The 13,822-nt window shown below is 59.9% G+C and overlaps 2 protein-coding genes across 2 annotated transcripts in view; both read left to right on the top strand.

The window, feature by feature from the left end:
- LOC111150954 (receptor-type tyrosine-protein phosphatase V-like) overlaps nt 1-7,415 on the top strand; it is a 19,836-nt gene extending 12,421 nt beyond the window's left edge. Inside the window, 18 exon segments of the mRNA XM_022508646.1 lie at nt 586-712; nt 835-882; nt 1,542-1,635; nt 1,798-1,888; nt 1,973-2,049; nt 3,036-3,170; nt 3,895-4,017; nt 4,446-4,606; nt 4,696-4,831; nt 5,172-5,239; nt 5,406-5,493; nt 5,607-5,685; nt 5,775-5,851; nt 5,992-6,120; nt 6,230-6,376; nt 6,485-6,645; nt 7,003-7,138; nt 7,356-7,415. Of these exon segments, the coding sequence (XP_022364354.1) occupies nt 586-712; nt 835-882; nt 1,542-1,635; nt 1,798-1,888; nt 1,973-2,049; nt 3,036-3,170; nt 3,895-4,017; nt 4,446-4,606; nt 4,696-4,831; nt 5,172-5,239; nt 5,406-5,493; nt 5,607-5,685; nt 5,775-5,851; nt 5,992-6,120; nt 6,230-6,376; nt 6,485-6,645; nt 7,003-7,138; nt 7,356-7,415 (1,937 nt within the window).
- Nucleotides 7,416-10,429: 3,014 nt separating this feature from the next.
- LOC111151125 (leucine rich repeat containing G protein-coupled receptor 6) overlaps nt 10,430-13,822 on the top strand; it is a 116,354-nt gene continuing 112,961 nt past the window's right edge. Inside the window, exon 1 of the mRNA XM_022508913.1 lies at nt 10,430-10,647. Within this exon, the coding sequence (XP_022364621.1) occupies nt 10,436-10,647 (212 nt within the window). The 5' untranslated portion in view covers nt 10,430-10,435. The remainder of the gene's footprint in view (nt 10,648-13,822) is intronic.

A 13,822-nucleotide genomic window follows, 5' to 3' on the forward strand; every position in this document is an offset into this window, starting at 1 on the left:
AATTTATTTGACAGAGAGAGATCACAAGTAGATGGAGAGGCAGGCAGAGAGAGAGAGAGAGGGAAGCAGGCTCCCCGCTGAGCAGAGAGCCCGATGCGGGACTCGATCCCAGGACCCTGAGATCATGACCTGAGCCGAAGGCAGCGGCTTAACCCACTGAGCCACCCAGGCGGCCCCCTATGTGTATTTTATACTTAGACCAAATCTTAATTTGGAGCAGCCATATTTCAAGCGCTCAATAGCTCCACGTGGACCCCTAGCTACCATACTGGACAGTGCAGTTCTAGAAGGTCTAGGAAGCCAGGTCCTCACCCTCTTCTTTTCTTTGAGAGGGTCATAGAGGGGCGGAGAGTCTTTGGGGCATGCTCAGAAGCCAGGGGCAGGGAGAGCTGGCCGGGCGTCCTGGGTCCCCGTGCAGGACGGTCCCGCCGATAGCCATCTCTGGCCTTGGGCTGGAATTTGGGACTTCAGAGGCGGGTTGTCGCCGTGCCCTCCATCCAGAGGTTTCAAGTCCAGGAGAGGTTGGCCTGTCACCGCAGGGGGACAAGGGCTACTCCATTCCACCCTTTCCTTTGCCCTTCCTAGAGCCCCGGGCCAGCATCTCTGGGGCAGCCATGCCCCTCCCTGCGGCGGTGGCCATCATGGGGGGCTGTGTCCTCACCGTCTGTACCGTGCTGGGCCTGCTGTGCTGGAGGAGGGTGAAGGGGCACAGGTGAGTGCGAGGGTGGGTGGGGCCAGCGTGGCTGGGGGAGGAGGAGCTCCCCCCCCCACCGCATGCTCCCCACGCCCCTGCTCCCTTGGGCTCGCTCCCATGCACCTCTCCATCCTTCGCAGGGCAGAGAAGACTCGGTTTTCCCAAGAGCTGACAGCTTACAACCTGCGGTGAGGGCATCTTCCCGTCTCTCTTCGTGGTGTGCTGGGCAGTGAGGGCCTGCCCTGCGCCGGCCACGAGGCCACTGCCCCCGCTGTCCCCGGCAGCCTCCCCTGGGTCCGCATCCCTTCCTGGTCTCTTCACAACTTTGTCACACCTTCGCAAACGGTGTCCCACCCAGAGCTCTCCGGCTCCTCTCTGCTCTTTCAGCCTCCTTCTCAGGTGCTGCCCTTGACCCTGACAAACCACCTGCGAGGTGTGGGGCTGAATACCTTTCTCTCCTTTCCTTCTCGGGGGATGTGAGATCTGTCCCTCTATGCTCTGTCCTTCCTGCGCTCCCTGACGTTGACCTCACCTTGAACTGACATCAGGGAGCGGCGGCTGTGCACAGAAGCCCTCCTCAGCTCCAGGGACGGGGTCTGCAAGATTGGCGGGCGCCTTCCTGTGTGGAGCCTGACTGTCCTGCCCTCCTCCCGCCGTCCCCTTGTCTGTCTCTTTGCATTGGGGTTTGGCAGCCCCGAGGTGGGGTCCAGGTCTGTCTGTCCACGCGTGCTCCCATGTGACCAGGTTGAGCTGCCAGGACTGAGGTTGGTTGGTGGCTCTGTTCCCACCACCCACTGAGCTCAGGGTGGAGCTCTGCTGTCGGCCTACCCTCTCCCCTTCCCACCAGGCGGACCCACCGGCCCATCCCAATTCAAAGCTTCCGGCAGAGCTATGAGTCCAAGAGTGCGCATGCTCACCAGGCTTTCTTTCAGGAGTTCGAGGTAAGGCCGCTAGCACCCTTGGGCTCAGAGCAGAGAGGACCTGAGGCCCCTCACTCAGGCTGGACCTGCTCCCAGCTGTGCACCCCCGCCTCCATCCCTCTCTGGGGGTGGGGTGAGATGGGTCCTCTTCAGCAGCCACGGCCTGCTTCCCAACCTCTACAGGAGCTGAAGGAGGTGGGCAAGGAGCAGCCCAGACTGGAGGCGGAGCACCCGGCCAATGCCACGAAGAACCGTTACCCACACGTGCTACCCTGTGAGGGCCGGAGCAGGGCAGTGGGCACGGGCAGGGGGCCGTGTGTCCACCCGGCCCCGGACACTCAGGTTTTCCCGTCTGCAGATGACCATTCCCGGGTCAGGCTGACCCAGCTGGAAGGAGAGCCCCACTCTGACTACATCAATGCCAACTTCGTCCCAGTAAGGGCCACCTGCAGGGCTGTCTGTGGGGGGTGTCTGCTTGGAGACGGGCATCTTTGCAGGACACACTGTCCTACCCTAGCTCCAGCAGTTGTTCTCGAAGATCACCAGCTTGTGTTCCTCTAGTCAGGCCAGTGGGTATTTGTTGAGGGCCTACTGTGTGCCAGACACTGTACTGGGCCTGCCGGGGGCAGAGCTGGCTACCTGTAGTCTCGGCTTCAAAGGAGCACACTGTGTGCACGTGTGTGTGCGTGTGCCTGCACACGTGTGCATTGCGTGAGTGTGTCACCTCTACCACTCAGTGTGACAAGTGCTGTGTTAAGGGAACAAACATGGTACTCAGAGCACATAGAAGAAGAAATTAAGTCTACCTGAGGAATCAAGAAAGGCTTCCTGGAGGAGGGGACATGTACTTGCTTGAAGGATGAGTAGAATTTTGATAAGAGATAAAAGAGGGTAAGGGCATTCCGGCTGGCAGGAACAGCCAGAGAAGAGCTGGGTGGGAGCGTACAGGTGGTGTGTGGCGCTGAGGTTGCCTGGTGGTGGCACACAAGACGGGAAAGGCACATTGGGTCTGGATGAAGGAGGGGCTTGAATGTTAAGCTAAGGGCTCTGGATTTTACTTGGGCAATGGGGAGCTATGGAAGATTTTGAGCATGGAAGAAACATGAGTTTGGTTTGAGAAAGGGGCTGGTGAAGAGGTTGGACTGGGGACACTATTTCTGGCACGTGAGGACCTTCTTATTTTCGTGTGGGTTGTTCTGGCCCCTTAAAGGTCATGCTAGGGCGGTAGTGGCAGGGTCTCTGAAGCCACCCCTCCTGATCTGAATTATTGGTGCACACGTGTGTTCACGTGTTTGCACACGTGTAGGCACAGTATCTCCCTCCTGGAGATCTTACCTAGGACATTTACTGCTGTGTGCTCGCTGGGGCCTGGGGGACCAAGGGGTTACCGAGGAACACGTTCCTGTCTTCCACCCCCACAGGGTTACACCGACCCTCAGGAATTTATTGCCACCCAAGGGCCTCTCAAGAAAACTCTGGAGGACTTCTGGCGGCTTGTGTGGGAGCAGCAAGTTCACATCATTGTCATGCTGACTGTGGGCATGGAGAATGGGAGGGTGAGCATGCCCTGCAGTTTCCCGGAACGGCCACCAGGTGGCAAACGTTCTCCTTACAGGAATGGCCCTCCTGCTGTCTCAGCCTTAGGTCTGGGAATGTGGGTCAGGCAGGAGTGAAGCCAGTTAGGCCTAGAGGTTGGTGCGGGTCCCCAGGGCCACCCAGAAGAGGGAGGTGGGAGGAAGGACTAGGTACTTAAGCTCCCAGGTTGACTCCGTTTCTTCTGACCTCTGCTGTTTCTCAGTTTCTCCACTTCCTCTTGCTCTAGGCAGAGAAGGGCATAGAAGTTAGGAGAGAGAATGGGGTACGGATGGCTCCAGGGTGGGCATCAAAAATAGGGCATTCTGCATCCTTTCTTTCAAGAATCCCAGTGGATGTGTCCTCCGTGCACTGCTCAATGCAGGGCCCTGGGACAGAGAGAACGCCTGCTGGGTCCATCCTCCAGCTGGCGCGGTGAGGCAAGGCCAGACAGCCCTAAATAAAGCCACCTAGTTTTGCAAAGGAGCCCAGCAGCTGCCCTGAAGTCCTAAGGGTCATATGAGAGGTGTGGGGGTGATGGTGCCAGAGGCCAGCCAGAGGAGAGTGGCTTCTGGACGAGGTAGCCATGGAGCTGGGTTGGTACAGAGAGCAGAATTTCAGCAGGGGGATAGTGACCAGAAAGATGGTGGGAAGGGTCATCTGGATAAAGCCACAACCACCCCCTCTGCTCTGACCCTCTGACCCTAGGTGCTGTGTGAGCATTACTGGCCAGCAGACCCTACCCCCATCACCCACGGTCACATCATGGTCCACCTGCTGGCCGAGGAGCCCGAGGATGAGTGGACGAAGCGGGAATTCCAGCTGCAGCATGTGCGTGCCCCAGGGAACAGGGCAGTGGGCACCATCCAGGGAAGTTGGCTAGGGAGGGGAGAGGGAGGCACAGGAAGGTTAAAGTTTTCTCCAAAGCTGCACAGTGAGAGGTGGAGCTCAGGGCTTCCTGCCTCACCCCACAACCCTCGTGCTCATGTGCCTTGCCAGGCTGTGACAAGGGCAGACCAGGGCAGGAAAGCCAGGGACCGTCATCACCCCTCTGCCTGGGCACCCTCAGAGGCAGAGACTACCCAGGAGGCTGGGGAAGGAAGGGGGCAAGGGAAGCATCAGATCTGAGGGGCAAGCATCAGATCTGAGGGGTAGGCATCAGCCACCCTACCCTCAGGGATCTGGCGAAGAAAGCTGAGGGGGGAGCAGAGGGAGCCCAGGGTTAGGCTCCCCCCCTTGACGCCCCCCACCCCTGTCAGGTTGCCCAGCAACAGCAGCGGAGGGTGAAGCAGCTGCAGTTCACCACCTGGCCGGACCACAGCGTCCCCGAGGCCCCCCGTTCCCTGCTCACCTTTGTGGAGCTGGTACGGGAGCAGGCGAGGGCCACCCAGGGCACCGGCCCCATCCTGGTGCACTGCAGGTGAGGGCAGGTGGGCCTGGGGGGCGGGGCTCGGGGCCTTGGGGTGGGGGGACCCCCCTCCACCCACTCAGCCCAGGTTGTCCCCACAGTGCGGGTGTGGGCCGCACAGGCACCTTTGTGGCCCTGTCAAGGCTGCTGCGGCAGCTGGAGGAGGAGCAGACGGTGGACGTGTTCAATGCTGTGTATGCGCTACGGCTGTACCGGCCCCTCATGATCCAGACCCCGGTGAGGGCTCCACAGGGACCTGAAGGAGTGGGCGGGACGTGAGTGGCCCCGGGGCCACAGCGGTCTGGGGGGCGGGGGGGGGTGGCAGGAAAAGGAATCTCAGGGACACACAGGGGACCTGGGGGGGGGCTCAAACAGGTAGCCACCCTATCTGTCTCCCTTTCTGTCAGAGGGGAGGTGGGACAGTCCCCTGCCAGCTTTAACCCCTTGCGGCAGCGTGGGCAAGGTTCCCAGACGCCCGCCTTCCTCACCCCATCCCTGCCTTGCTGGTGGGAGGCTGGAAAATCTCCCGCGCTGGGCCCTGCTCCCTCAGCTGACTCAGTCCTCCTTCTCCTGCCAGAGCCAGTACATCTTCCTGCACAGCTGCCTCCTGAACAAGATTCTAGAAGGGCCCTCTGCCACCTTCGAGTGAGTCGTAGCTCCTTTGGGGCCCTTGTGGTGTGAGGGGGCACGGGGAACCTGTGCCCCCTCACACTAACAGGCCCCCGATCCTGTCCATGGGCAGAGCTGAGAAGACTAGAAGCGGGAGCTGGGGAACCCCGTGTGCCTTGTCCCCTGTCCACCCCTCCCCCAGGTCCCAGCCCATCTTGGTGACAAACTTTGCACAGGCCTGTGCCAAGAGGGCGGCCAATGGCAACGCTGGCTTCTTGAAGGAGTACAAGGTGTGTTTCAGACCAGGGGGCTGGCAACCAGGGCGGGGGCTGTCCCTGCCCAACCGGCCCTTCTGTGGGCTCTGTCCCACTGAGCCTCCTAAGGCCCTTCTCTGTGGCGCCAGCTCCTGCTCCAGGCCATCAACGACGTGGCTGACTCTTCTGCACCCCCTCCTGGCTGTGAGCAGGACAGCACGGGCTCCTGTGAGTGCCTGTGGTCCCACTGGGTGGGCCCCCGCAACGGGCGTGGGTGGAGGGCTTTTGGCACCCTCACCCTCCCCATCTCCCCTCAGACGACGACTATCAAGTGCGGTTTTCTCCAGTGGAGGATAGCCCCCCTAATGAGATGCTCGAAGCCTGTCTTTTCTCTGTGAGATGATGCCCTATCCCTTGCCCTCTCTGGTCATTTGTACTTCTTGGGCTAGAGCTGGGGTTTCTGGGGGCTCCCTAGAGCTGTGATGGACAGGGAGTGCCCTCCGTCCCTGGGAGCCAACGTCGTGTGCTCCACAGGGTGGGCCTTCGGGCCATGACCACGTTGTGCTGACTGGCCCTGCCGGGCCCCGGGAGTTCTGGGAGCTGGTGTGGGAGCACGGGGCCCACGTGCTGGTCTCCCTGTGCCCGCCTGACACCTGGGAGAAGGTGAGGGGGTGCAGAGAGACGATGGTGGGGGGAAGCCTCAGTGTTGGGGCAGGGCTGGGGGAGCTCATGGCGGGGCCTATGACCAGGGGTGGGCAGAGAGCTTGGGAAGCCACCTGAGCGGCTCTGACTTGGTCCCCGGTCACAGGAGTTCTGGCCAACGGAGACAAGGCCTATTGTCACAGACATGGTGACCGTGCACTGGGTGGCCGAGAGCAGCACGGCAGGCTGGCCCTGTATCCTCCTGAGAGTCACACATGTAGGTGTTGGGCCCACAGGCTGAGGGGTGCTGGGCTGTGTGGGGAAGAGGCTTGTGCTGGTTTTCCTCTGCTCCTCCCTGGGCTGGTGCCAATGGCTTTGCCCCCAGGGGAAGAGCAGGAAGGAGAGGCAGGTGCAAAGACTGCTGTTCCCGTGCTGGGAGCCAGGGCGGGAGCTCCCGGCCACCACCCTGCTGCCCTTCTTGGCTGCTGTGGGCCGGTGCTGCTCTCGGGACAAGACAAAGCCGGGCACGCTGCTCAGCCACTCCAGGTGCTGCTGGACAAAGAAAGGGCTGGGAGGGGGGTGTGGGAGTGGGTGCCCGAACCCCCTCACTGCCTCTGCGGCAGGCCCTCACATCTCATCCCATGACTTGGGTCATGGGTCAAAAGGGCACACTTTCCCAGTGCTCCCATCTCCTTACTCTGCCCTGATATCTCTGGGGAGTATGACATCTTTTAGGAATTTACCCCCTCCTGGCTCAGGCCCTGGCTTGCTGGCCCACTAGGTGCCCAGGGGTCCCTTCCCAGTCCCCAGGCCCAGGTGGGGTTTCCCCATATACCTGGATAGCCCAGCGTTCTCTGCCCCTCCCCCTGCCCTGGACCCCATCCGACCAGAGGTCAATTGCAGCAAGGGTGTGGCCCAGCTGGGCACCTTCCTGGCCATGGACCAGCTGTTACAGCAGGCGGGGGCTGAGTGCACCGTGGACATCTTTAACATGGCCTTGCAGCAGTCACTGGCCTGTGGCCTCATGACCCCAACACTGGTGAGAGGCCCCCAGGGATCAGCTGTGGGAAGGGGTGAGGGGGCAGGGAAGGTTCCAGGAGCCGTCTTTAGGCAGCGTGCTTTGGGCAGCCACTAGGTGGTGCTGGGGACCACGATGCTCTGAGATGGAAGCCTAAGGGTTGGGAGACGCCAAGGGAGACTTTCTGCCCCAGATGTGGCAGGCAGGGTGAAGCTCCTTCCCCCACGTCTGCCCCCAGGAGCAGTATATATACCTCTACAACTGTCTGAACAGCGCACTCATGGACGGGCTGCCTTGAGTCAGCACTGGTCACCGTGCTCATGAGGGAACAGAAGAGGTCTGGGCCCTGCCAGGCAGGGACCAGCAGCCTCAGCACACCCGCTGGGGCCTGGCTTCTTGTGTTGTGACGGGCAGAGTTGAGGAATAAAGAATGTGGTCAAGCCTGAGACTGAATGTGTTCTGTCCGTCCACCCTTCATAGAGGAAAGGAATGGTCTCTAAGACTTGTGCAACATGGGGCCCAATGGGAGGGCCTGGTGGGCAACCCTGAGCAGGGTAGGGTCTGGCTGAAGGGTCTGACTTGCCCCCTGCATGCTGATGGCTTTTCCTGGGGAGCAGACCCTGCTGCCTCATCTTCCAGCTTTCCAGTGGCCTTAGACTTGAGTCTCTAGAGTCTTGGGGTGCCCCAGATTCAGAGCCCTGGTTACTCAGGGTTCTCCTGCCCCACCTCCTACCCCTGTATGCAGTAGGACCAATGGTGTTTCCTTCTTGCGTTTGCTTGCCTTCTCCCGCCATCCCCAGCCATCTCTACCTGCCAGTGTCCACAGGGTCGCCCTCAACCCCTCTCTGCTGCCCCCAGGGCGCAGGCACCGCAGCCTTACCTACGAAGAAGGCAGGAGCTGGGGGCTTTGCTGCTTCATGGGAGGCTGCTGCTCAGGCCAGAGTGGCCAAGTTTTCTCTGCTCCTTCGCTCCCTCCTTCCTCCCCTCCGCCATAGGAGGGAGGGAGGAGAGAAAGCAGGGAGGGAATTTTGGAAGGGAGGAAAACCGGGAGGAGAAACAGAAAATAGGGTGGGGTTGAGGACCTGGGAGAAAGCAGTCTGTCCCACCCTGTAGGACTGGACTGCACACCACATGGCATGATATGGCCTCATGAGCTCCTGTCTGACTCCCAGACTAGACCGCACAATTTTGAACAGCGAGGTGCCCGATACTCAGCATCAGTTGTCCCTGGTGGAAGGCCCTGGGGTGGGGGTCAGGGCACAGAGAGAGCCTGGACAAATCAGAGTGGGAGGCCCTGAGACGCAGTTAGATCCCCAAATGGAAGAGGAGGCAGAGCTCTCACTGGCCAACCTGAGTTCCTAGTAAAGTACGAGGGGTCAGAGGTGAGAGAGGGACTTTCTCAGGCCTGGTTGGAGAAGAGGAACAGAGGAAGGGCTCTCTGCTCCATCAGGACCCTTCCCAGGATGAGGTTAGGCTCTGGTGCTCCCCAGGAGGAATGGAGGTCATGGCCTCTTCTAAACTTCATTAGGAGTCCCAGAGGTTGGCCCCACCATGACCCTTAAATTGGCGGGCTGGAGACTAGCTCTGAGCCCCCCAAAACCCTCCATGAAGGGCTGCTGCTGAGGTTGAAACAGGGCTCAAGCATGGTTTTTCCAGTCTGGGCCCCTCACACTGCAGCAGCGGGAGCTGCAAACAGGCAGGGGAATGGAGCCAAGCTATGGATGAGTGAGGCCGGAAACAGAGGCTGATCTGGGAAGGCAGGGGCGGCTTGCATTTCTGGGTCTTTTCTGGTAATGAGAGCCAGGACCATCCGTGCAGGACCTTCTCTGGCCTTCCTAGGGGGCTCAGCCCCATTCAGGGCCATGGCCCCAACTGGAGCCTGGGGTCAGGATCTGCTGGCTGACCTGGGGACCTTGGGGGTTAACAGCAGAGGCAGAGAACAGGATTGGGGGGGGAGTGGTTGATGTGAGGTATGAAGGGGTCTGGAGGTATGGGGTAGAAGGAATAATGGCTGCCTCTGAGTCTCCAAGCGTTGGGGAATACTCTCTGGTTGGGCCACAGGAAGGTAGAGCCCAAATGAGAGACAGGGCAGGCTCTAGCTCTGTACTGGGGTCTGGTTCAGCGTGGAAGAGAACAGAGAAAGCAAAAGGCTACGTGAAGGAAGCACGGCCAGCTCAGTCTGGTCTAAGAAGAGAGCAGATACTTCATGCACCCCTTAGCCACCATCTGCCCTGCCTGTCAAGGCCCTGGGATTCTCCAGAAGACGCCCCCCGCCCCCCCCCGCCCCCAGCTCAGCCTCAGGGCGGCTGGGTTGCAGTTACAGCGCTGGACTCCAGGTGGCGCCCATCCGCTGACTTTCAGGAAGCCTCTGATAAACCAGCCCAGCTTAGTGTCTACCTAGTTTGGTCCCCAGGACAGGATCCAGTTGATCCCAGGGCCTTGGACCTGAGTGGGGTTGCATGCATGCAAAGTACATTCATTGGGTGGAAATCCGCACTTTCTTTGGTGGCAGGGCTCGATGGGCTCAGTGAGAAGGCCCTTCCTTTTTGCCCACTGCCCCCCTCCTTGCATAAGGTGGAACATTTCACCACCTGACCCCTTTCAGGATGACTCCTTACTTCCCTCCTCCAGGAGATACGACGACAAGGACAGGCCCTGAATTCCAGTTCTGGGGATCCCCTTCCTCCCCAAGCCATGCGACGTTGAACAAATCACTTCCCTCTTGGGTCTCCGTGGAAAATGTGGTAGAGGGGTTGGGGGCTCACGGGAACTCTTAAGGTTGCTTCCAGAGAGGCTCCTCCAAGTCCCTGGGACCCGTGGCTGACCCCGCAGGCAAGAGGGTCCCCAGCCCGCAAGCCTAGGTCCTGGGACATCCCATGGTTTCCAAACAAGTGCAAGAGCAGGTCCCTAACATGCCATCTCTGCTCACTCTCTTAGAGTCTCTCTTTGCCTTTTTTTTTTTTTTTTTTTTTCTTTCCTGGATGAAATTCCTGCCAGCTCGGAAGGAAGGAGGGAAGGGGAGCGAGCCACAGCGCAGAAAGTTTCCTTGACTCCTCCTCCGCCTGTGTCTCCCTCCCTTGCCAAGCCCAGCCTGTGAAACTGAATAACGAAGATCACTCAACAATGCCTGCCCCTCTCTGACTGCACGGTCCCCGCGCCGCCGCCGCCGCCGACACCCAGCAGAGCCCGCGGGGCGGTCCCCACCGACGGCACAGCCCGCCGGCCCGGCCGCGGGACCCAGAGGCGAGCAGCGGCCGTCACCGCGCCGGAGCGCTTGCCCGTCCGCCGGTCGGTCCGCCAGGTGCTCCGGCCGCCAAGATGCCCAGCCCGCCCGGACTGCGGACGCTGTGGCTGTGCGCCGCGCTGTGCGCCTCCCCGTGCGCTGGAGGCGCCCCCCAGCCGGGCCCCGGGTCCGCCGCCTGCCCGGCCCCCTGCCACTGCCAGGAGGACGGCATCATGCTGTCGGCCGACTGCTCGGAGCTTGGGCTCTCCGCCGTGCCCGGGGACCTGGACCCCCTGACGGCTTACCTGTGAGTACTAGCCCGCACGTCCCTCCCTGCTCCCGCCTGGCCGCCCGCTAGCGCCCAGCCTCGGCCTCAGGCTAGGGCACCTGCCAGGGTGCTGCCAGGAGGCATGGGCATCCGGGGAGGGCTCGTCCCCTTCCAAGGGGACTGCAGCGGGACAGCGGTCAGGGGGGCCGGATGGGGGGGTGGGGGGAGGGAGAATCTGAGACTGCGGATCAGACAAGTGGTGAGGCTGGGCTTCCCTTGGTTTCTCAGTGGCCCCTGTCTGTGGGTTCACTGTGGGAGCTCGGACTTGGTAAGAGGTGGGTGTCTGGACCCTGAAGCTGGAGGGCCCCGGGGCTGGCCTGCCCTCCTCTTGCTGCTTTCTCCCCAGCGCAGCAGTGCCCAGGACCGGGGCTGAGCGTGAAGCTGACTGATTTGGTGACAGAGGAGAGAGGAGGGCCTCCAGTGGGGTGCAGAGATTGTCTGTTCCTCTGCATGGCAAGGAGAGCAGAGCTGTCACACAGAGGCTGGGTGGCCTGGTTGGTGGTGGTGGGGGGTTATCCCAGAAGCTGAGAGAGGGGCCTTGATCACTCCTGGCTTCTCCAAAAGCGCCCCTGCCAGCACCATCTCCCTCTGCTGAGGCCTCCCAGCTCCCCCAGGGGCCTCCCTGAAGTCATGTCCCAAGAGGCCGTGTTGGAGACACTAATTTGTGGGCAGGCGCCAAGGCTGAAAACCAGAGAACCATTTTTAGAGCTGAGTTGGGGTAAGATGGACTTGTGAGGGGACCCTATTGGGGACAGCTGTCCCAAGGAAGGCTCAGAGGAGCTTCCCCCTCAGAGCCTGAGGGCTGGAAGCACTCCCTGCTCCCACCTGGGCAAGAGGAAGGTGTGACAGCGCATTACAGACCACCTAACCCCACACCCACCTCAGCTCTGTGGAGGAAATCTGCGCCCCCCACCCCCACCCCCGGCCCCAGCCCTGCCTAGGCTCCTTCACCTTTTCTCAGAGAAGTTCAGGTGGGAAAGTCTGGGACCATCTGTCCCAGGGACAGGCTCCGGGGCTCCAGGACCTGGGAGCCCTGAGGAAGAGGGGCTGGGCTAGTTTTCACAGGAGTCCGGCAGGTGTCTGTTGAGCTAGATGGGATCAGCGCAATCAGCTGTGGGGCTGTCCTGGAGGCCTGTGGAGGGCCCTGAATTGCAATCCTTCCCTCCCTTCCCAGTCCTTCTGTCCCTAGCTGGATGTCCCTCTTGACTTCAAGAGGCACAGGCTGGGGACCAGGGCAGAGAGTGAGAGGAGAAAATAGTGTTCGTATTCCAAAAGGGCAAACTGAAACCTTCAGAGCCCAGGAGGTGAAGGCAGGGGTAAACCCTGTGAGTCCCTTGAGGGGCTAGGAGGGTGTCCCCACAGCTGCCAGAGGAGGACTGGCCCTGGCCCCCATGTCTGCAACAGCTAGGGCAGCCCCACTTTTAGCCATTTTATATCTTGGGGGTATATGACATTGCTTCATTTGAAGACAGGGTTCTGGGGCTAGAAAGCATTTGGCAATGGTATCTGTCTTTCTCCAGGGGAGCAGAAGGAAGGGCCTTTTTCTGGGTTGCATGGGGGTGGGGAATGGGGCCTTCCAGAAATTGGGTGCTCCAGCCTCCTTTCTCAGGACCTGTCTTTCCAGATGGACCCTTTTTCTGGAAGAACTAGGGGTAAGAGAGGTACGATGCCACCTTGGGAATCCAAGCATCCCAGCATCTATGCTGATGGAAGGTTTTCCACTGCCTTGTCACAGTTCCCTGGGGCTGTGAGGTCTGCATCTGGGTCCAGTGGAGGTGGCACCTTCAGAATTTGTCTTATGGGACTGTGGAAATAGAGGAAGGCTTTCTCTCCCAAGACTCAGACCTGTGGGAGAGGGGAGGAGACGGAGTAGGGTCCTGAGGCAATGTGGGGGATTTAGTGATGGGCTCTGGAATACTGGAGGGAGGTGGTAGAGAACCACAGCTGCTGCCCTGGGCTGCGGATGGGTCCCATGTGGGTAGTGGATGAAGGGGTCTCTGCTGGGGGCAGCTGGCCTGAGGGTGGCTCATAGAATGAGCCTTCTTCCTTTGCCTCTCAGGAGGGAGGGTTTGTCACTGAGAAGAGTGAGGGCAGGGAGGTCATGGAGCTCCCTTCCTTCTCAGCAATGTCCGGGAATGCCCAGTCTGGCCCCGCCTCGAGGAGCCCAGCCCTAGTGGAGGACGGTGCAGACTGATGATGGAACCAGCGGGGCTTCTCTCTCTGGGCCCCCAAACCCTGGTTCCTTCCCAGCTTTGCCACCTACTGAGTCACTGAACTCCTCTGAGCCTTGGGCTCATCATTTGTGTACAGAGACAAGCGGGTAGCAGGGAGGATTAAGTGAGATAATATGTCTGTAAGAAGTCCCCAGAACAGTGCCTGACACACAAGGGGTGATGTAGAAATAGCGACTATTATTATCATGCCTGCTGTTGGGTGTGCAGTGGAGGTGGGAACAAGCCCCCAGGACACTTCACACAGGAGGGAAATTGAGTCCACGGGTGGGTATAGAACTCGAGGGCGGGACACCCGGCTGGCTCAGTCAGTTGAGGGTCCAACTCCTAATTTTGGCTCAGGTCATGATCTCAGGCCCCACACTGGGCTCTGCACTCAGCATGGAGTCAGCGTGTCCTTCTTCCTCTGTTTCTCCCCACCTCCACCAACTCTCTCTCTCAAATAAATAAATAAATAAAATATTCAAATAAAATGAACCCAAAGGGAATGGTCTGTGGCAGGAAGAAGAGAGGTGTGTGCTAGGAAGTAATCTGCAGGTGCTGGTCTTGGTCAATGCTTGGTTTTTTTGGGGGCTCTGGGGTCCAAGGTGTTGGTTGACAGTAGGGGTGGAGATGGGAGGGGAGGGGACACTTACATCTTCCTGACACTGGGTGGAGAAAGTGAAAGATAAGATTAAAGCACTTGGGTGTACAGGAAGTGGCAGGCCTGAGGGTACCTGAAGATTCTTAGAAGGGGCCGTAGATTGAACCATAGGAGGCACCAACGAACTATGGACTCCAGAAGATACCTGGCGGTCCTAGACCCACCCCAATCAAAATTACTTCACATCTGCCTCCTCACCCTGGTAAGGTGAGGCTCTGTCCTTCTAGCCAGTGACCTCTCATGGTGCACACACCTCTACCTTCCTCCATCTGGTTCTAGC

Source organism: Enhydra lutris, unplaced genomic scaffold (assembly GCF_002288905.1).
Source record: "Enhydra lutris kenyoni isolate GAN:26980312 unplaced genomic scaffold, ASM228890v2 scaffoldscaffold25, whole genome shotgun sequence".
NCBI lineage: Eukaryota > Metazoa > Chordata > Mammalia > Carnivora > Mustelidae > Enhydra > Enhydra lutris.